This window comes from Oncorhynchus gorbuscha, linkage group LG05 (genome assembly GCF_021184085.1).
Source record: "Oncorhynchus gorbuscha isolate QuinsamMale2020 ecotype Even-year linkage group LG05, OgorEven_v1.0, whole genome shotgun sequence".
Lineage (NCBI taxonomy): Eukaryota > Metazoa > Chordata > Actinopteri > Salmoniformes > Salmonidae > Oncorhynchus > Oncorhynchus gorbuscha.
This window is the reverse complement of record NC_060177.1, coordinates 87467207-87489784: the sequence shown is the minus strand read 5'-3', so window position 1 is coordinate 87489784 and position 22578 is coordinate 87467207. Positions and strand designations below refer to the sequence as shown.

At 48.2% G+C, this 22578-nt stretch overlaps 1 protein-coding gene across 2 annotated transcripts in view; it reads left to right on the top strand.

The window, feature by feature from the left end:
- ccdc125 (coiled-coil domain containing 125) overlaps positions 1-22578 on the top strand; it is a 62434-nt gene that overhangs the window by 27115 nt on the left and 12741 nt on the right. For both annotated transcript variants that reach the window (XM_046348771.1, XM_046348769.1), the window contains exons 4-10: positions 13385-13443; positions 13658-13744; positions 13820-13897; positions 15065-15150; positions 15248-15330; positions 15487-15650; positions 18759-18863. In XM_046348771.1, the coding sequence (XP_046204727.1) occupies positions 13385-13443; positions 13658-13744; positions 13820-13897; positions 15065-15150; positions 15248-15330; positions 15487-15650; positions 18759-18863 (662 nt within the window). The remainder of the gene's footprint in view (positions 1-13384; positions 13444-13657; positions 13745-13819; positions 13898-15064; positions 15151-15247; positions 15331-15486; positions 15651-18758; positions 18864-22578) is intronic.

Here is a 22578-nt window from a genome sequence, read left to right as displayed (position 1 = left end):
GACCATGCTGTCTGTAGTCAACAGTAACTCTATAATGAATAATGACCATGCTGTAGTCAACAGTAACTCTATAATGAATAATGACCATGCTGTCTGTAGTCAACAGTAACTCTATAATGAATAATGACCATGCTGTCTGTAGTCAACAGTAACTCTGTAATGATAATGACCATGCTTTAGTCAACAGTAACTCTATAATGAATAATGACCATGCTGTAGTCAACAGTAACTCTATAATGAATAATGACCATGCTGTGGTCAACAGTAACTCTATAATGAATAATGACCATGTTGTAGTCAACAGTAACTCTATAATGAATAATGACCATGCTGTCTGTAGTCAACAGTAACTCTATAATGAATAATGACCATGCTGTAGTCAACAGTAACTCTATAATGAATAATGACCATGCTGTAGTCAACAGTAACTCTGTAATGAATAATGACCATGCTGTAGTCAACAGTAACTCTGTAATGAATAATGACCATGCTGTAGTCAACAGTAACTCTGTAATGAATAATGACCATGCTGTAGTCAACAGTAACTCTGTAATGAATAATGACCATGCTGTAGTCAACAGTAACTCTATAATGAATAATGACCATGCTGTAGTCAACAGTATCTCTGTAATGATAATGACCATGCTGTCTGTAGTCAAATCAAATCAAATCAAATCAAATCAAATTTATTTATATAGCCCTTCGTACATCAGCTGATATCTCAAAGTGCTGTACAGAAACCCAGCCTAAAACCCCAAACAGCAAACAATGCAGGTGTAAAAGCACGGTGGCTAGGAAAAACTCCCTAGAAAGGCCAAAACCTAGGAAGAAACCTAGAGAGGAACCGGGCTATGTGGGGTGGCCAGTCCTCTTCTGGCTGTGCCGGGTAGAGATTATAACAGAAAATGACCAAGATGTTCAAATGTTCATAAATGACCAGCATGGTCAAATAATAATAAGGCAGAACAGTTGAAACTGGAGCAGCAGCACAGTCAGGTGGACTGGGGACAGCAAGGAGCCATCATGTCAGGTAGTCCTGGGGCACGGTCCTAGGGCTCAGGTCCTCCGAGAGAGAGAAAGAAAGAGAGAATTAGAGAGAGCATATGTGGGGTGGCCAGTCCTCTTCTGGCTGTGCCGGGTGGAGATTATAACAGAACGTGGCCAAGATGTTCAAATGTTCATAAATGACCAGCATGGTTGAATAATAGTAAGGCAGAACAGTTGAAACTGGAGCAGGAGCATGGCCAGGTGGACTGGGGACAGCAAGGAGTCCTCATGTCAGGTAGTCCTGGGACATGGTCCTAGGGCCCAGGCCAGTTGAAACTGGAGCAGCAGCATGGCCAGGTGGACTGGGGACAGCAAGGAGTCATCATGTCAGGTAGTCCTGGGGCATGGTTCTAGGGCTCAGGTCCTCCGAGAGAGAGAAAGAAGGAGAGAAGGAGAGAATTAGAGAACGCACACTTAGATTTACACAGGACACCGAATAGGACAGGAGAAGTACTCCAGATAAACAAACTGACCCTAGCCCCCCGACACATAAACTACTGCAGCATAAATACTGGAGGCTGAGACAGGAGGGGTCAGGAGACACTGTGGCCCCATCCGAGGACACCCCGGACAGGGCCAAACAGGAAGGATATAACCCCACCCACTTGCCAAAGCACAGCCCCCACACCACTAGAGGGAAATCTACAACCACCAACTTACCATCCTGAGACAAGGCCGAGTATAGCCCACAAAGATCTCCGACACGGTACAACCCAAAGGGGGGAAACCCAGACAGGCCGACCACAACAGTGAATCAACCCACCCAGGTGACGCACCCCCCAGGGACGGCACGAGAGAGCCCCAGCAAGCCAGTGACTCAGCCCCCGTAACAGGGTTAGAGGCAGAGAATCCCAGTGGAAAAAGGGGAACCGGCCAGGCAGAGACAGCAAGGGCGGTTCGTTGCTCCAGAGCCTTTCCGTTCACCTTCCCACTCCTGGGCCAGACTACACTCAATCATATGACCCACTGAAGAGATGAGTCTTCAGTAAAGACTTAAAGGTTGAGACCGAGTTTGCGTCTCTGACATGGGTAGGCAGACCGTTCCATAAAAATGGAGCTCTATAGGAGAAAGCCCTGCCTCCAGCTGTTTGCTTAGAAATTCTAGGGACAATTAGGAGGCCTGCGTCTTGTGACCGTAGCGTACGTATAGGTATGTACGGCAGGACCAAATCAGAGAGGTAGGTAGGAGCAAGCCCATGTAATGCTTTGTAGGTTAGCAGTAAAACCTTGAAATCAGCCCTTGCTTTGACAGGAAGCCAGTGTAGAGAGGCTAGCACTGGAGTAATATGATCAAATTTTTTGGTTCTAGTCAGGATTCTAGCAGCCGTATTTAGCACTAACTGAAGTTTATTTAGTGCTTTATCCGGGTAGCCGGAAAATAGAGCATTGCAGTAGTCTAACCTAGAAGTGACAAAAGCATGGATTAATTTTTCTGCATCATTTTTGGACAGAAAGTTTCTGATTTTTGCAATGTTACGTAGATGGAAAAAAAAGCTGTCCTCGAAATGGTCTTGATATGTTCTTCAAAAGAGAGATCAGGGTCCAGAGTAACGCCGAGGTCCTTCACAGTTTTATTTGAGACGACTGTACAACCATTAAGATTAATTGTCAGATTCAACAGAAGATCTCTTTGTTTCTTGGGACCTAGAACAAGCATCTCTGTTTTGTCCGAGTTTAATAGTAGAAAGTTTGCAGCCATCCACTTCCTTATGTCTGAAACACATGCTTCTAGCGAGGGCAATTTTGGTGCTTCACCGTGTTTCATTGAAATGTACAGCTGTGTGTCATCCGCATAGCAGTGAAAGTTTACATTATGTTTTCGAATAACATCCCCAAGAGGTAAAATATATAGTCAACAGTAACTCTATAATATATAGTCAACAGTAACTCTATAATGAATAATGACCATGCTGTCTGTAGTCAACAGTAACTCTATAATGAATAATGACCATGCTGTAGTCAACAGTAACTCTGTAATGAATAATGACCATGTTGTCTGTAGTCAACAGTAACTCTGTAATGAATAATGACCATGCTGTAGTCAACAGTAACTCTGTAATGAATAATGACCATGCTGTAGTCAACAGTAACTCTGTAATGAATAATGACCATGCTGTAGTCAACAGTAACTCTGTAATGAATAATGACCATGCTGTAGTCAACAGTAACTCTATAATGAATAATGACCATGCTGTAGTCAACAGTATCTCTGTAATGATAATGACCATGCTGTCTGTAGTCAACAGTAACTCTATAATGAATAATGACCATGCTGTCTGTAGTCAACAGTAACTCTATAATGAATAATGACCATGCTGTAGTCAACAGTAACTCTATAATGAATAATGACCATGCTGTCTGTAGTCAACAGTAACTCTGTAATGAATAATGACCATGCTGTAGTCAACAGTAACTCTGTAATGAATAATGACCATGCTGTAGTCAACAGTAACTCTGTAATGAATAATGCCCATGTTGTCTGTAGTCAACAGTAACTCTGTAATGAATAATGACCATGCTGTAGTCAACAGTAACTCTGTAATGAATAATGACCATGCTGTAGTCAACAGTAACTCTGTAATGAATAATGACCATGCTGTAGTCAACAGTAACTCTATAATGAATAATGACCATGCTGTAGTCAACAGTAACTCTGTAATGAATAATGACCATGCTGTAGTCAACAGTAACTCTGTAATGAATAATGACCATGCTGTAGTCAACAGTAACTCTATAATGAATAATGACCATGCTGTAGTCAACAGTAACTCTGTAATGAATAATGACCATGCTGTAGTCAACAGTAACTCTATAATGAATAATGACCATGCTGTAGTCAACAGTAACTCTATAATGAATAATGACCATGCTGTAGTCAACAGTAACTCTGTCATGTTTTGTCATTTATTATCTTGTCTTGTCCCTGTGCTTCCCATTCTATTCGTTTCCCTCTGCTGGTCTTATTAGGTTCTTTCCCTCTTTCTATCCCTCTCTCTCCCCCTCCCTCTCTCACTCTCTCGCTCTCTCTTCTCTCTATCGTTCCGTTCCTGCTCCCAGCTGTTCCTATTCCCCTAATCAATCATTTAGTCTTCCCACACCTGTTCCCGATCCTTTCCCCTGATTAGAGTCCCTATTTCTTCCTTTGTGTTCCGTTCCTGTCCTGTCGGTTCCTTGTCTAGAATTCACCGTGCTGTGTTTGTGTATCGCCCTGTCGTGTCGTGTTTTCCTCAGATGCTGCGTGGTGAGCAGGTGTCTGAGTCTGTCTGGTTCAAGTGCCTTCCCGAGGCAACCTGCTGTTCACCTGCTGTTCAAGATCGAGTCTCCAGTTTGTCCTCGTCATTTCGAGTGAAAGTTGTGTTTTTTGTTTGTATTTACTTTACTGGATTAAAGACTCTGTTTTCGCCAAGTCGCTTTTGGGTCCTCTTTCACCTGCATGACAGAAGGAACCGACCAAGGAATGGACCCAGCGACTTCAGACGCTCGTTACACTGCCGTCGAGATCCAAGGAGCCATGCTCGGCAGACACGAGCAGGAATTGTCTGCTGCTCGCCATGCCGTGGAGAACCTGGCCGCTCAGGTTTCCGACCTCTCTGGACAGTTCCAGAGTCTACGTCTCGTGCCACCTGTTACTTCCTGGCCTGCCGAGCCTCCAGAACCTAGGGTTAATAACCCACCTTGCTTCCTCTAGTGAGTGGAACGAGCCGGCGCTGCTCGCTCGTTTTCTGGAGGGACTCCACGCAGTGGTTAAGGATGAGATTCTCTCCCGGGAGGTTCCTTCAGATGTGGACTCTTTGATTGCTCTCGCCATCCGCATAGAACGACGGGTAGATCTTCGTCACCGGGCTCGTGGAAGAGAGCTCGCATCAACGGTGTTTCCCTGCTCCGCATCGCAACCATCTCCCTCCTCTGGCTCAGAGTCTGAGCCCATGCAGCTGGGAGGGATTCGCATCTCGACTAAGGAGAGGAACGGAGGATCACCAACCGCCTGTGCCTCTCTATTGCGGAGTTGCTGGACATTTGTTAATTCATGTCCAGTAAAAGCCAGAGCTCATCTGTAAGCGGAGGGCTACAGGTGAGCGCAACTACTCAAGTCTCTCCATCAAAATCCTGTACTACTTTGTCGGTCCATCTACGCTGGACCGGTTCGGGTGCTACATGTAGTGCCTTGATAGACTCTGGGGCTGAGGGTTGTTTCATGGACGAAGCATGGGTTCGGAACATGACATTCCTTTCAGAGAGTTAGAGAAGCCTACGCCCATGTTCGCCTTAGATGGTAGTCATCTTCCCAGTATCAGATTTGAGACACTACCTTTAACCCTCACAGTATCTGGTAACCACAGTGAGACTATTTCTTTTTTTGATTTTCGTTCACCGTTTACACCTGTTGTTTTGGGTCATCCCTGGCTAGTATGTCATAATCCTTCTATTAATTGGTCTAGTAATTCTATCCTATCCTGGAACGTTTCTTGTCATGTGAAGTGTTTAATGTCTGCCATCCCTCCCGTTTCTTCTGTCCCTACTTCTCAGGAGGAACCTGGCGATTTGACAGGAGTGCCGGAGGAATATCATGATCTGCGCACGGTCTTCAGTCGGTCCCGAGCCAACTCCCTTCCTCCTCACCGGTCGTATGATTGTAGTATTGATCTCCTTCCGGGGACCACTCCTCCTCGGGGTAGACTATACTCTCTGTCGGCTCCCGAACGTAAGGCTCTCGAGGATTATTTGTCTGTGTCTCTTGACGCCGGTACCATAGTGCCTTCTTCCTCTCCGGCCGGGGCGGGGTTCTTTTGTTAAGAAGAAGGACGGTACTCTGCGCCCCTGCGTGGATTATCGAGGGCTGAATGACATAACGGTTAAGAATCGTTATCCGCTTCCCCTTATGTCATCAGCCTCGAGATTCTGCAGGGAGCCAGGTGCTTTACTAAGTTGGACCTTCGCAACGCTTACCATCTCGTGCGCATCAGAGAGGGGGGAGTGGAAAACGGCGTTTAACACTCCGTTAGGGCATTTTGAGTACCGGGTTCTGCCGTTTGGTCTCGCCAATGCGCCAGCTGTTTTTCAGGCATTAGTTAATGATGTTCTGAGAGACATGCTGAACATCTTTTGTTTTTGTCTATCTTGACGATATCCTGATTTTTTCTCCGTCACTCGAGATTCATGTTCAGCACGTTCGACGTGTTCTACAGCGCCTTTTAGAGAATTGTCTCTACGTAAAGTCTGAGAAGTGCTCTTTTCATGTCTCCTCCGTTACTTTTCTCGGTTCCGTTATTTCCGCTGAAGGCATTCAGATGGATTCCGCTAAGGTCCAAGCTGTCAGTGATTGGCCCGTTCCAAGGTCACGTGTCGAGTTGCAGCGCTTTTAGGTTTCGCTAATTTCTATCGGCGTTTCATTCGTAATTTCGGTCAAGTTGCTGCCCCTCTCACAGCTCTTACTTCTGTCAAGACGTGTTTTAAGTGGTCCGGTTCCGCCCAGGGAGCTTTTGATCTTCTAAAAGAACGTTTTACGTCCGCTCCTATCCTCGTTACTCCTGACGTCACTAGACAATTCATTGTCGAGGTTGACGCTTCAGAGGTAGGCGTGGGAGCCATTCTATCCCAGCGCTTCCAGTCTGACGATAAGGTTCATCCTTGCGCTTATTTTTCTCATCGCCTGTCGCCATCTGAGCGCAACTATGATGTGGGTAACCGTGAACTGCTCGCCATCCGCTTAGCCCTAGGCGAATGGCGACAGTGGTTGGAGGGGACCGTTCCTTTTGTCGTTTGGACAGACCATAAGAACCTTGAGTACATCCGTTCTGCCAAACGACTTAATGCCCGTCAAGCTCGTTGGGCGTTGTTTTTCGCTCGTTTAGAGTTTGTGATTTCTTACCGTCCGGGTAGCAAGAACACCAAGCCTGATGCCTTATCCCGTCTGTTTAGTTCTTCTGTGGCTTCTACTGATCCCGAGGGGATTCTTCCTTATGGGCGTGTTGTCGGGTTAACAGTCTGGGGAATTGAAAGACAGGTTAAGCAAGCACTCACGCACACTGCGTCGCCGCGCGCTTGTCCTAGTAACCTCCTTTTCGTTCCTGTTTCCACTCGTCTGGCTGTTCTTCAGTGGGCTCACTCTGCCAAGTTAGCTGGTCATCCCGGTGTTCGAGGCACTCTTGCGTCTATTCGCCAGCGCTTTTGGTGGCCGACTCAGGAGCGTGACACGCGCCGTTTCGTGGCTGCTTGTTCGGACTGCGCGCAGACTAAGTCGGGTAACTCTCCTCCTGCCGGTCGTCTCAGACCGCCCCATTCCTTCTCGACCATGGTCTCACATCGCCCTAGACTTCATTACCGGTCTGCCTTTGTCTGCGGGGAAGACTGTGATTCTTACGGTTGTCGATAGGTTCTCTAAGGCGGCACATTTCATTCCCCCTCGCTAAACTTCCTTCCGCTAAGGAGACGGCACAAATCATTATCGAGAATGTGTTCAGAATTCATGGCCTCCCGTTAGACGCCGTTTCAGACAGAGGCCCGCAATTCACGTCACAATTTTGGAGGGAGTTCTGTCGTTTGATTGGTGCGTCCGTCAGTCTCTCTTCCGGGTTTCATCCCCAGTCTAACGGTCAAGCAGAGAGGGCCAATCAGACGATTGGTCGCATACTACGCAGCCTTTCTTTCAGAAACCCTGCGTCTTGGGCAGAACAGCTCCCCTGGGCAGAATACGCTCACAATTCGCTTCCTTCGTCTGCTACCGGGTTATCTCCGTTTCAGAGTAGTCTGGGTTACCAGCCTCCTCTGTTCTCATCCCAGCTTGCCGAGTCCAGCGTTCCCTCCGCTCAAGCGTTTGTCCAACGTTGTGAGCGCGCACCTGGAGGAGGGTGAGGTCTGCACTTTGCCGTTACAGGGCACAGACTGTGAGAGCCGCCAATAAACGCAGGATTAAGAGTCCAAGGTATTGTTGCGGCCAGAGAGTGTGGCTTTCCACTCGCAACCTTCCTCTTACGACAGCTTCTCGTAAGTTGACTCCGCGGTTCATTGGTCCGTTCCGTGTCTCCCAGGTCGTCAATCCTGTCGCTGTGCGACTGCTTCTTCCGCGACATCTTCGTCGCGTCCATCCTGTCTTCCATGTCTCCTGTGTCAAGCCCTTTCTTCGCACCCCGTTCGTCTTCCCTCCCCCTCCCGTCCTTGTCGAGAGCGCACCTATTTACAAGGTACATAAGATCATGGACATGCGTTCTCGGGACGGGGTCACCAATACTTAGTGGATTGGGAGGGTTACGGTCCTGAGGAGAGGAGTTGGGTTCCGTCTCGGGGCGTGCTGGACCGTTCACTCATTGATGATTTCCTCCGTTGCCGCCAGGGATTCCTCCTCGAGTGCGCCAGGAGGCGCTCGGTGAGTGGGGGGTACTGTCATGTTTTGTCATTTATTATCTTGTCTTGTCCCTGTGCTTCCCATTCTATTCGTTTCCCTCTGCTGGTCTTATTAGGTTCTTTCCCTCTTTCTGTCCCTCTCTCTCCCCCTCCCTCTCTCACTCTCTCGCTCTCTCTTCTCTCTATCGTTCCGTTCCTGCTCCCAGCTGTTCCTATTCCCCTAATCAATCATTTAGTCTTCCCACACCTGTTCCCGATCCTTTCCCCTGATTAGAGTCCCTATTTCTTCCTTTGTGTTCCGTTCCTGTCCTGTCGGTTCCTTGTCTAGAATTCACCGTGCTGTGTTTGTGTATCGCCCTGTCGTGTCGTGTTTTCCTCAGATGCTGCGTGGTGAGCAGGTGTCTGAGTCTGTCTGGTTCAAGTGCCTTCCCGAGGCAACCTGCTGTTCACCTGCTGTTCAAGATCGAGTCTCCAGTTTGTCCTCGTCATTTCGAGTGAAAGTTGTGTTTTTTGTTTGTATTTACTTTACTGGATTAAAGACTCTGTTTTCGCCAAGTCGCTTTTGGGTCCTCTTTCACCTGCATGACAAACTCTGTAATGAATAATGCCCATGCTGTCTGTAGTCAACAGTAACTCTGTAATGAATAATGACCATGCTGTAGTCAACAGTAACTCTGTAATGAATAATGACCATGCTGTAGTCAACAGTAACTCTGTAATGAATAATGACCATGCTGTAGTCAACAGTAACTCTGTAATGACAGTAACTCTGTAATGAATAATGACCATGCTGTAGTCAACAGTAACTCTGTAATGAATAATGACCATGCTGTCTGTAGTCAACAGTAACTCTGTAATGAATAATGACCATGCTGTAGTCAACAGTAACTCTGTAATGAATAATGACCATGCTGTCTGTAAACAGTAACTCTATAATGAATAATGACCATGCTGTCTGTAGTCAACAGTAACTCTGTAATGAATAATGACCATGCTGTAGTCAACAGTAACTCTGTAATGAATAATGACCATGCTGTCTGTAGTCAACAGTAACTCTGTAATGAATAATGACCATGCTGTAGTCAACAGTAACTCTGTAATGAATAATGACCATGCTGTCTGTAGTCAACAGTAACTCTGTAATGAATAATGACCATGCTGTAGTCAACAGTAACTCTGTAATGAATAATGACCATGCTGTAGTCAACAGTAACTCTGTAATGAATAATGACCATGCTGTAGTCAACAGTAACTCTGTAATGAATAATGACCATGCTGTAGTCAACAGTAACTCTGTAATGAATAATGACCATGCTGTAGTCAACAGTAACTCTGTAATGAATAATGATCATGCTGTCTGTAGTCAACAGTAACTCTGTAATGAATAATGACCATGCTGTCTGTAGTCAACAGTAACTCTATAATGAATAATGACCATGCTGTCTGTAGTCAACAGTAACTCTGTAATGAATAATGACCATGCTGTAGTCATCAGTAACTCTGTAATGAATAATGACCATGCTGTCTGTAGTCAACAGTAACTCTATAATGAATAATGACCATGCTGTCTGTAGTCAACAGTAACTCTGTAATGAATAATGACCATGCTGTAGTCAACAGTAACTCTGTAATGAATAATGACCATGCTGTCTGTAGTCAACAGTAACTCTGTAATGAATAATGACCATGCTGTAGTCAACAGTAACTCTATAATGAATAATGACCATGCTGTAGTCAACAGTAACTCTGTAATGAATAATGACCATGCTGTCTGTAGTCAACAGTAACTCTGTAATGAATAATGACCATGTTGTAGTCAACAGTAACTCTGTAATGAATAATGACCATGCTGTCTGTAGTCAACAGTAACTCTGTAATGAATAATGACCATGCTGTAGTCAACAGTAACTCTATAATGAATAATGACCATGCTGTAGTCAACAGTAACTCTATAATGAATAATGCTTTGTGTTAAGTGCCTTCTCAGAAGGGCTGAAGGTAAACACAATGAAAGACTGTTCTATTGCCTCAGGGTGTCCAGTACATGGAGGTTAATCAGTATGTGCTGGGTCGTATTCATTAGGCACCAAACGTGTTAAAATGGTTTCGTCCAAATGACCTCTCCTTCCTTCTGAAGTGTGCACTCGTTCTCTACTCTGCACAAATTTGTGAAAGCATTGGATTGGTGTAGGCATGGGCCTGAAGGGAAGTGAACAAGTGTACACTTCAGGAAAGGTGAGATATTATTGGGACAGAACCAATGTTTCCATTTGGTTCCCGAATGAACACGACCCTTCTGGTGTGAGCCCTGTGGTTGAATCGTTAATGGCACCCTATTCCCTGTGTAGTGCACTACTATAGACCAGGGCCCATTGGGTGTAGTGCACTACTATAGACCGGGGCCCATTGGGTGTAGTGCACTACTATAGACCAGGGCCCATTGGGTGTAGTCCATTACTATAGGGCCCATTGGGTGTAGACCAGGGCCCATTGGGTGTAGTGCACTACTATAGACCAGGGCCCATTGGGTGTAGTGCACTACTATAGACCAGGGCCCATTGGGTGTAGTCCATTACTATAGACCAGGGCCCATTGGGTGTAGTGCACTACTATAGACCAGGGCCCATTGGGTGTAGTGCACTACTATAGACCAGGGCAGGGTGTAGTGCACCATTTGGGTGTAGTGCACTACTATAGACCAGGGCCCATTGGGTGTAGTCCATTACTATAGACCAGGGCCCATTGGGTGTAGTGCACTACTATAGACCAGGGCCCATTGGGTGTAGTCCATTACTATAGACCAGGGCCCATTGGGTGTAGTGCACTACTATAGACCAGGGCCCATTGGGTGTAGTGCACTACTATAGACCAGGGCCCATTGGGTGTAGTCCATTACTAAGACCAGGGCCCATTGGGTGTAGTGCACTACTATAGACCAGGGCCCATTGGGTGTAGTCCATTACTATAGACCAGGGCCCATTGGGTGTAGTGCACTACTATAGACCAGGGCCCATTGGGTGTAGTCCATTACTATTGACCAGGGCCCATTGGGTGTAGTGCACTACTATAGACCAGGGCCCATTGGGTGTAGTGCACTACTAAGACCAGGGCCCATTGGGTGTAGTCCATTACTATAGACCAGGGCCCATTGGGTGTAGTCCATTACTATAGACCAGGGCCCATTGGGTGTAGTCCATTACTAAGACCAGGGCCCATTGGGTGTGGTGCATTACTGAAGACCAGGGCCCATTGGGTGTGGTGCATTACTGAAGACCAGGGCCCATTGGGTGTAGTCCATTACTATTGACCAGGGCCCATTGGGTGTAGTCCATTACTATAGACCAGGGCCCATTGGGTGTAGTGCATTACTATTGACCAGGGCCCATTGGGTGTAGTGCATTACTGAAGACCAGGGCCCATTGGGTGTAGTGCACTACTTTAGACCAGGGCCCATTGGGTGTAGTGCATTACTAAAGACCAGGGCCCATTGGGTGTAGTGCACTACTATTAGGCCAGGGCCCATTGGGTGTAGTGCATTACTATTGACCAGGGCCCATTGGGTGTAGTGCACTACTATAGGCCAGGACCCATTGGGTGTAGTGCATTACTAAAGACCAGGGCCCATTGGGTGTAGTGCATTACTATAGACCAGGGCCCATTGGGTGTAGTCCATTACTATTGACCAGGGCCCATTGGGTGTAGTCCATTACTATAGACCAGGGCCCATTGGGTGTAGTGCATTACTATAGACCAGGGCCCATTGGGTGTAGTCCATTACTATAGACCAGGGCCCATTGGGTGTAGTGCATTACTAAAGACCAGGGCCCATTGGGTGTAGTGCATTACTATAGACCAGGACCCATTGGGTGTAGTCCATTACTTTTGACCAGGGCCCATTGGGTGTAGTATATTACTATTGGGGCAGAACCAGGTGCCCATTCCTGTGATGAACTGTCTCTCTCTCTGTGCTCTGTCTGTTTACCATCTCTGTTTGATTTTGGTGGGAGAGAGAGGTGACCAGGACCAGGACCCATTGTCACCTTCCCTCACTGAGTGCCAGTTAGACAGTTACAGTATTTATGCCAGGGCCCATTGGGTGGGTCAGTTTGTTTATCTACTTCTCCTGTCCTATTCGGTGTCCTGTGTAAATCTAAGTGTGCCATTGGGTGTAGAACCATGCCCCAGGACTACCTGACATGATGACTCCTTGCTGTCCCCAGGGCCATGCCCATTGGGGCCCTAGGACCATGTCCCAGGACTACCTGACCAGGGACTCCATTGCTGTCCCCAGTCCACCTGGCCATGCTCCTGCTCCAGTTTCAACTGTTCTGCCTTACTATTATTCAACCATGCTGGTCATTTATGAACATTTGAACATCTTGGCCACGTTCTGTTATAATCTCCACCTGGCACAGCCAGAAGAGGACTGGCCACCCCACATATGCTCTCTCTAATTCTCTCTTTCTTTCTCTCTCTCGGGCAGGACCTGTTGTGCCTGTTCCTGACATGATGGCTCCTTGCTGTCCCCAGTCCATCTGACTGTGCTGCTGCTCTGTTTCAACTGTTCTGTTTGATTTTGGACCATGCTGGTCATTTATGAACATTTGAACATCTTGGTCATGTTCTGTTATAATCTCTACCCGAAGCCAGGACTACCATCTGTCACCTTCCTCACTGGTTTCTTCCTAGTGTTTTGGCCAGTTTTTCCTAGACACACCTCATTGTTTGCTGTTTGGGGTTTTAGGCTGTTTCTGTACAGCACTTTGAGATATCAGCTGATGTACAAGGGCTATATAAATAAATATTTGATTTGAAATTTGACAACACACACACACACACACACACACACACACACACACACACACACACACACACACACACACACACACACACACACACACACACACACACACACACACACACACACACACTCCTGACTCAGTTTTATCTCAGACTGTGATTCGTATAGCACATGAAGTGTTTTCCTCTGCTCTAGAATCCCTGAGCGATCTGTCCACTGAGGAGCTGCGAGAGAGGCTACAGGAAGTGACCGAGGTGAGGACAGGAAGAAGGATGATTTGATCTGTGGTTTGCCATGGTGCAGCTGGTTATTATCCTTAATGAGGAAATGTTTTGTGCAGCAGGAAAAAAAAACCTGATCAAAATTAAAATCACATACATTAAAAGACACACACACCATATTTAGAGAGGGTTGTTCGTAGTACTTTCTTTGCCATCGTTGGTGAATGTTGGTGACCTGTTCTAACAGGAGGCAGAGCTACTGCGCTGTGAGTTGGAGGTCACCAGTCGTCACCTGGAGGGAAAACACGAAGCACTGAAGATCCTACAGAGTCAGGTAAATACAGACACATACAATCTCAATACTCCCTTTTCATTTGTTTAAAATGCACTTCCCCTCTTTTTCTTCCAGAGTATTCTAGACAGGGCGACCTCTCACACTAAGATTCTACTCCAGAAGAGTGAGGAGAGGACCAAGGCTCTGGAAAAGGTGAATGTTGTTTGTTTCTGGCCTGTTATGTTAAAAGGCCACAGGAAGGTAGGTCAAATAAAGGATTGGTTTGTTTACCTTCACATACTATAAGAATCAGTCACCTTGCTAATGAATTCCAGACTCTGAGTTATGTGGCTTTCACTAGAATTGACCTGGTATTTACTAGTGCAGTGTTTCTCAACCAGTCCTCCAGTCCCCCCAACAGCCCAACTCCAGTCCTCTAGTACCCCCAACAGCCCAACACCAGTCCTCTAGTACCCCCAACAGCCCAACACCAGTCCTCCAGTCCCCCAACAGCCCAACTCCAGTCCTCCAGTCCCCCCAACAGCCCAACTCCAGTCCTCCAGTCCCCCCAACAGCCCAACTCCAGTCCTCCAGTCCCCCCAACAGCCCAACTCCAGTCCTCCAGTCCCCCAACAGCCCAACTCCAGTCCTCCAGTCCCCCCAACAGCCCAACTCCAGTCCTCCAGTCCCCCCAACAGCCCAACTCCAGTCCTCTAGTACCCCCAACAGCCCAACTCCAGTCCTCTAGTACCCCCAACAGCCCAACTCCAGTCCTCCAGTCCCCCCAACAGCCCAACACCAGTCCTCCAGTACCCCCAACAGCCCAACTCCAGTCCTCTAGTACCCCCAACAGCCCAACACCAGTCCTCCAGTCCCCCCAACAGCCCAACACCAGTCCTCCAGTCCCCCCAACAGCCCAACTCCAGTCCTCTAGTACCCCAACAGCCCAACACCAGTCCTCTAGTACCCCCAACAGCCCAACAACAGTCCTCTAGTACCCCCAACAGCCCAACACCAGTCCTCCAGTTCCCCCAACAGCCCAACTGCAGTCCTCCAGTACCCCCAACAGCCCAACTCCAGTCCTCCAGTACCCCCAACAGCCCAACTCCAGTCCTCCAGTACCCCCAACAGCCCAACTCCAGTCCTCTAGTACCCCCAACAGCCCAACACCAGTTCTGGAGTTGGACTGGAGTTGGCCTGTTTGGAGGGACTGGAGGACTGGAGTTGAGAAACACTGCAGTAAATTATGTGGTAACAATGGGAGCTTTCTGGTACTTTCAAAGAATTCTGCTTGTTTTAATACATCCTAAATATGCAGTATTTCCTAGGTTATTACAGTGCACTTACAGCTTGAACATGTATTTATGAACTCTGGCACAGGAAGTGAATGGCCTGCAGTGGGAGATCACATATAACCAGATGCACTTCAAGAACTTTGAGCAGTCCTGGGAGCAGAAATATGTCAGGTGAGGTCATGGTTTTTTTCTTCGTTTTTGATTGGTTGGTGTGTGCTTATGGGTAGGGTTTGCAGATTTTGATTGGTCAGTGTGTATGTGTGGGCAGAGTTTGCAGTGAGAATAAGGCCCTGAGTGACAGCCTGGGAGACAGGAGGAGAGAGGTACAGGAGCTGAGGACAGAGAACACAGGTAGGTACCTAGTCCTTCTGCGCAATCAACAATTATACTTGTCACTGTCTTGCAATGGAATTGAGAAAGAGTTTATGTGCTTCTCTCTCTCCCTTTGTGCCTGTGTGTGTGCGTGCGTGTGTGTGTGTGCGTGTGTGTACGCGCGCGCACGTGTAGCTGTGAGTCAGCAGTGTTTGGAACTCCTAGCCATGCTGAATGTCCGGGAACAGAGAGCCTTCCAGGGGACCAAGCCTTCATGCACCCAGGGGAGAGAGGAGGACCAGGGGACCAAGCCTTCATGCACCCAAGGGAGAGAGGAGGACCAGGGGACTGTTCTGGAGGTGAGAGAGGGAGAGCAGGAGGAACGAGAGAGAGAGGGCAGGAGGAATGAGAGAGAGGAACCAGAGAGAGGGCAGAGAGAGAGCAGGAGGAACCAGAGAGAGGGGCAGGAGGAACCAGAGAGAAGGAGGAACAGAGAGGAGGAACCAGAGAGAGAGGGCAGGAGGAACCAGAGAGAGAGGGCAGGAGGAACCAGAGAGAGAGGGCAGGAGGAACCAGAGAGAGAGGGCAGGAGGAACCAGAGAGAGAGGGCAGGAGGAACCAGAGAGAGGGCAGGAGGAACCAGAGAGAGAGGGCAGGAGGAACCAGAGAGAGAGGGCAGGAGGAACCAGAGAGAGAGGGGAGGAGGAACCAGAGAGAGAGGAGGAACCAGAGAGAGAGGGCAGGAGGAACCAGAGAGAGGGCAGGGAGAGAGGGCAGGAGGAACAGGAGGAACCAGAGAGAGAGGGCAGGAGGAACCAGAGAGAGAGGGCAGGAGGAACCAGAGAGAGAGGGCAGGAGGAACCAGAGAGTGAGGGCAGGGAACCAGAGAGTGACCAGAGAGGAGGAACCAGAGAGAGGGGCAGGAGGAACCAGAGAGAGAGGGCAGGAGGAACCAGAGAGAGAAGGAACCAGAGGAACAGAGATTGAAGGAACAGGAGGAGAGAAAGAGGCAGGAGGATAAAGAGAGAGAGGGGAGGAGGACAAGGAGAGAGGGCAGGAGGACAAGGAGGAGAGGGCAGGAGGACAAGGAGAGAGAGGGCAGGAGGAGCCAGAGAGGGAGACGGAGACAGAGGGAACAGGAGGAGAGAGAGAGAAATACCACAGTGTGACATCACAGCAGCAAGAATTGTGACCTATTGCCAACATATTTATGTTTATTTATTTTCCATTTTGTTCTTTAACCATTTGCACATCATTACAACACTGTAAATATACATAATATGACATATGAACTTATGTGAGTGTAATGTTTACTGTTAATTTTTGTTTATTTCACTTTTGTACCTTTATCTACTTCACTTGCTTTGGCAATGTTAACATATGTTTCCCATGCCAATAAAGCCCATTGAATTAAATTGAAATTGAATTGAGAGTGCAGGAGGACCAGAGAGAGAGACATAGGGAACAGGAGGAGAGCGAGAGAGAGAGAGAGAGAGAGAGAGAGGGGACTGGAGGTTCCAGAGAGAGAGACATGGGGAACAGGAGGAGAGAGCGAGAGAGAGAGAGAGGGCAGGAGGTTCCAGAGAGAGAGACATAGGGAACAGGAGGATAGAGAGAGAGAGAGAGAGAGAGAGGGCAGGAGGTTCCAGAGAGAGAGACATAGGGAACAGGAGGAGAGAGAGAGAGAGAGAGAGAGAGAGAGAGAGAGAGAGAGAGAGAGAGAGAGAGAGGGCAGGAGGTTCCAGAGAGAGAGACATAGGGAACAGGAGGAGAGAGAGAGAGAGAGAGAGAGAGAGAGAGAGAGAGAGAGAGAGGGCAGGAGGTTCCAGAGAGAGAGACATAGGGAACAGGAGGAGAGAGAGAGAGAGGGCAGGAGGAGAGAGAGAGAGAGAGACATAGGGAACAGGAAGAGAGAGAGAGAGAGAGGGCAGGAGGTTCCAGAGAGAGAGAGACATAGGGAACAGGAGGAGAGAGAGAGAGAGAGAGAGAGAGAGAGAGAGAGAGAGAGAGAGAGAGAGAGAGAGAGAGAGAGAGAGAGAGAGAGAGAGACATAGGGAACAGGAGGAGAGAGAGAGAGGGCAGGAGGTTCCAGAGAGAGAGAGACATAGGGAACAGGAGGAGAGAGAGAGAGAGAGAGAGAGAGAGAGAGAGAGAGAGAGAGAGAGAGAGAGAGAGAGAGAGAGACATAGGGAACAGGAGGAGAGAGAGAGAGAGGGCAGGAGGAGAGAGAGATAGAGACATAGGGAACAGGAGGAGAGAGGGGAACAGGAGGAGAGAGAGAGAGAGGAGAGAGAGACATAGGGAACAGGAAGAGAGAGAGAGAGAGAGGGCAGGAGGTTCCAGAGAGAGAGAGACATAGGGAACAGGAGGAGAGAGAGAGAGAGAGAGAGAGAGAGAGAGAGAGAGAGAGAGAGAGAGAGACATCCTGTATCCTGTAGTTGGCTGTGTTCTAATTCTCTGTCTGTATCCTGTAGTTGAATTCTCTGTCTGTATCCTGTAGTTGGCTGTGTTCTAGTATCCTGTAGTTGGCTGTGTTCTAATTCTCTGTCTGTATCCTGTAGTTGGCTGTGTTCTAATTCTCTGTCTGTATCCTGTAGTTGGCTGTGTTCTAATTCTCTGTCTGTATCCTGTAGTTGGCTGTGTTCTAATTCTCTGTCTGTATCCTGTAGTTGGCTGTGTTCTAATTCTCTGTCTGTATCCTGTAGTTGGCTGTGTTCTAATCTCTGTCTGTATCCTGTAGTTGGCTGTGTTCTAATTCTCTGTCTGTATCCTGTAGTTGGCTGTGTTCTAATCCTCTATCTGTATCCTGTAGTTGGCTGTGTTCTAATTCTCTGTCTGTATCCTGTAGTTGGCTGTGTTCTAATTCTCTGTCTGTATCCTGTAGTTGGCTGTGTTCTAATTCTCTGTCTGTATCCTGTAGTTGGCTGTGTTCTAATTCTCTGTCTGTATCCTGTAGTTGGCTGTGTTCTAATTCTCTGTCTGTATCCTGTAGTTGGCTGTGTTCTAATTCTCTGTCTGTATCCTGTAGTTGGCTGTGTTCTAATCCTCTATCTGTATCCTGTAGTTGGCTGTGTTCTAATTCTCTGTCTGTATCCTGTATCCTGTAGTTGGCTGTGTTCTAATTCTCTGTCTGTATCCTGTAGTTGGCTGTGTTCTAATTCTCTGTCTGTATCCTGTAGTTGGCTGTGTTCTAATTCTCTGTCTGTATCCTGTAGTTGGCTGTGTTCTAATTCTCTGTCTGTATCCTGTAGTTGGCTGTGTTCTAATTCTCTGTCTGTATCCTGTAGTTGGCTGTGTTCTAATTCTCTGTCTGTATCCTGTAGTTGGCTGTGTTTTAATTCTCTGTCTGTATCCTGTATTTGGCTGTGTTCTAATTCTCTGTCTGTTCCCTGTAGTTGGCTGTGTTCTGATTCTCTGTCTGTATCCTGTAGTTGGCTGTGTTCTAATTCTCTGTCTGTATCCTGCAGTTGGCTGTGTTGGGTGCGTGCCAGTGTCCAAATGTAAGGGAGGCCTGCCCCTGTGCCAGGAGTGCTGCTGCCAGCCGAAAACAGGTTCTCCAGCTCAGACAAGAGGTAGAGTCCCCACCTTAACCACTAATACAAGAGGTAGAGTCCCCACCTTAACCACTAATACAAGATGTAGAGTCCCCACCTTAACCACTAATACAAGAGGTAGAGTCCCCACCTTAACCACTAATACAAGAGGTAGAGTCCCCACCTTAACCACTAAGACAAGAGGTAGAGTCCTCACCTTAACCACTAATACAAGAGGTAGAGTCCCCACCTTAACCATTAATACAAGAGGTAGAGTCCCCACCTTAACCACTAATACAAGAGGTAGAGTCCTCACCTTAAATCAAATCAAATCAAATTTTATTTGTCACATACACATGGTTAGCAGATGTTAATGCGAGTGTAGCGAAATGCTTGTGCTTCTAGTTCCGACAATGCAGTGATAACCAACAAGTAATCTAACTAACAATTCCAAAACTACTGTCTTATACACAGTGTAAGGGGATAAGGAACATGTACATAAGGATATATGAATGAGTGATGGTACAGAGCAGCATACAGTAGATGGTATCGAGTACAGTATATACATATAAGATGAGTGTGTAGACAAAGTAAACAAAGTGGCATAGTTAAAGTGGCTAGTGATACATGTGTTACATAAGGATGCAGTCGATGATGTAGAGTACAGTATATACATATGCATATGAGATGAATAATGTAGGGTAAGTAACATTATATAAGGTAGCATTGTTTAAAGTGGCTAGTGATATATTAACCACTATTAACCACTAAGACAAGAGGTAGGGTCCCCACCTTAACCACTAAGACAAGAGGTAGAGTCCTCACCTTAACCACTAATACAAGAGGTAGGGTCCCCACCTTAACCACTAATACAAGAGGTAGGGTCCCCACCTTAACCACTAATACATTGTTCACCTGGTCCTGGCTGTACAGGCTTTTATTCCAAACCAGCACTAAAACACTGGATACAACTGATCAAGGTCTTGATGATTAGCTGTAACGTGTGTCCGGGCATGCTTGCCTACATGCCCAGTGGTGGAAAAAGTACCCAATTGTCATACTTGAGTAAAAGTAAAGATACCTTCAAAGAAAATGACTCAAGTAAAAGTTAAAGTCACTCAGACAAATACTACTTGAGTTTAAGGATACACATTTCGGTCCATTTGTTGGGGTCCAATGCTATATATAGCCTGTTCGTGAACATGCAACTCATGTAATTTAAGCAGCTAACAATAAATAATTTACCATAATGCAATTCACAGGAAACACCGTACTAAACTGTGCACCTGATGAGAGCAGTTCCAAATGATTATTTTATTTGTAAAAAAAATAATAATTTAACTGGGCAAATCAGTTAAGAACAAATTCTTATTTACAATGACGGCCTACCAAAAGGCAAAAGGCCTCCTGCGGGGACAGGGGCTGGGATTAAAAATAAAAAATGTAATATAGGACAAAACACACATCATGACAAGAGAGATAACACTACATAAAGAGAGACCTAAGACAACATAGCAAGGCAGCAACACATGAAAACACAGCATGGTTGTAACGACGTTCGTCTGTTGAATGAAGAGAGTCAGACCGAAATGCAGCGTGTAGGTTACTCATGACTTTAATGAAGATAATCGCGGTACATGAAATAACTGTATATGAAAACAACAAACGAAAAGTAAAACCTATTACAGCCTATCTGGTGACTACAACACTAAGACAGGAACAAACACCCACAAATTACAACGCGAAAGTCAGGCTGTCTAAATACGGTTCTCAATCAGAGACAACGACAAGCACCTGACTCTGATTGAGAATCGCCCCAGGCAGCCAAGCCTAACTACACACACCCCTAATCATACACAATCCCAATTACTACAAACCCCAATACGAAACACAACATATGTCACACCCTGGCTTACCCAAACATATACCAAAAACACAAAATACAATGACCAAGGCGTGACAGAACCCCCCCCTAAAGTGCGGACTCCGGGACGCACCTCAAGAACATAGGGAGGGTCGGGTGGGCGTCTGTCCATGGTGGCGGTTCTGGCTCGGGGCGTGGACCCCACTCCATAAATGTCCTAGTTCCTCCCCTTCGCGTCCTGGGATAATCCACCTTCTCCGCCGACCATGGCCTAATAGTCCTCACCCTGATCCCCACGGGACCGAGGGGCAGTTCGGGACCGAGGGGCAGCTCGGGACCGAGGGGCAGCTCGTGACAGAGGGGCAGCTCGTGACAGAGGGGCAGCTCGGGACAGAGGGGCAGCTCGGGACAGAGGGGGGACAGAGGGGCATCTCGGGACAGAGGGGCATCTCGGGACAGAGGGGCATCTCGGGACAGAGGGGCATCTCGGGACAGAGGGGCAGCCCGGGACCGAAGCAGCCCGGTACTGAGAGGCAGCCCAGTACTGAGAGGAAGGTACTGAGAGGAAGGTACTGAGAGGAAGCCCGGTACTGAGAGGAAGCCCGGTACTGAGAGGAAGCTCGGTACTGAGAGGAAGCTCAGGCAGGTAGTAGGCTCCGGTAAATCCTGGCTGACTGGTGGAACTGGATGATTCAGGTTGTCTGGCCGATCTAGAAGATCTTGGCAGACTGGCACTTCTGGCGGATCCTGGCAGACTGGCGATGCTGGGCCGACGGGCGGCGCTGGGCAGACTGGCGGCGCTGGGCAGACTGGCGGCGCTGGGCAGACTGGCGGCGCTGGGCCGACTGGCGATGCTGGCGGCGCCGGGCAGACTGGGAGCACTGGGCAGACTGGGAGCACTGGCGGCGCTGGGCAGACTGGGAGCACTAGCGGAGCTGGGCAGACTGGGAGCACTGGGCAGACTGGGAGCACTGGCCGCGCTGGACAGACAGGAGACTCCGGCAGGGCAGGAGAGGAGAAAGGCTCTGGCTGCGCTAAACAGGCGGGAGACTCCGGCAGCGCAGGAGAGGAGAAAAGCTCTGGCTGCACTGAACAGGCGGGAGACTCCAACAGCGCAGGAGAGGAGAAAAGCGCTGGCTGCGCTGAACAGGCGAGGCGCACTGGACGCGCTGGGCCGACTGGGAGCACTGGCGGCGCTGGACAGACAGGAGACTCCGGCAGCGCAGGAGAGGAGAAAGGCTCTGGCTGCGCTAAACAGGCGGGAGACTCCGATAGCGCAGGAGAGGAGAACAGCTCTGGCTGCGCTAAACAGGCGAGGTGCACTGGAGGCCTGGTGCGTGGTGCTGGAACTGGTGGTACTGGCGCGAGGACACGCACAGGAAGCCTGGTGCGGGGAGCTGCTACCGGAGGACTGGTGTGTAGAGGTGGCTCTGGATAGACCGGACCGCGCAGGCGCACTGGAGCTCTTGAGCACCGAGCCTGCCCAAGCTTACCTGGCTCGATGCCCACTCTAGCCCGGCCAATAGGAAGGGCTGGTATGTGCCGCAGCTGGCTCTGCACCCGCACTGGAAACACTGTGTGCTCCATAGCATAACACGGTGCCTGCCCGGTCTCTCTAGCCCAACGGTGAGCACAGGGAGTATGCGCAGGTCTCCTACCTGGCATAACTATTCTCCCTTCTAGCCCCCCCCCCCAATACATTTTTTGGGGTGACTTTCCGGTTTCCAACCGCGTTGCCGTGCTGCCTCCTCATACCTGCGCCTCTCCGCTTTAGCTGCTTCTATTTCCTCCTTGGGACGGCGATATTCTCCAGGCTGCGCCCAGGGTCCTTTACCATCTAATTCCTCCTCCCATGTCCAAATCTCCAAATGGTGCAGTCTCTCCCACTTC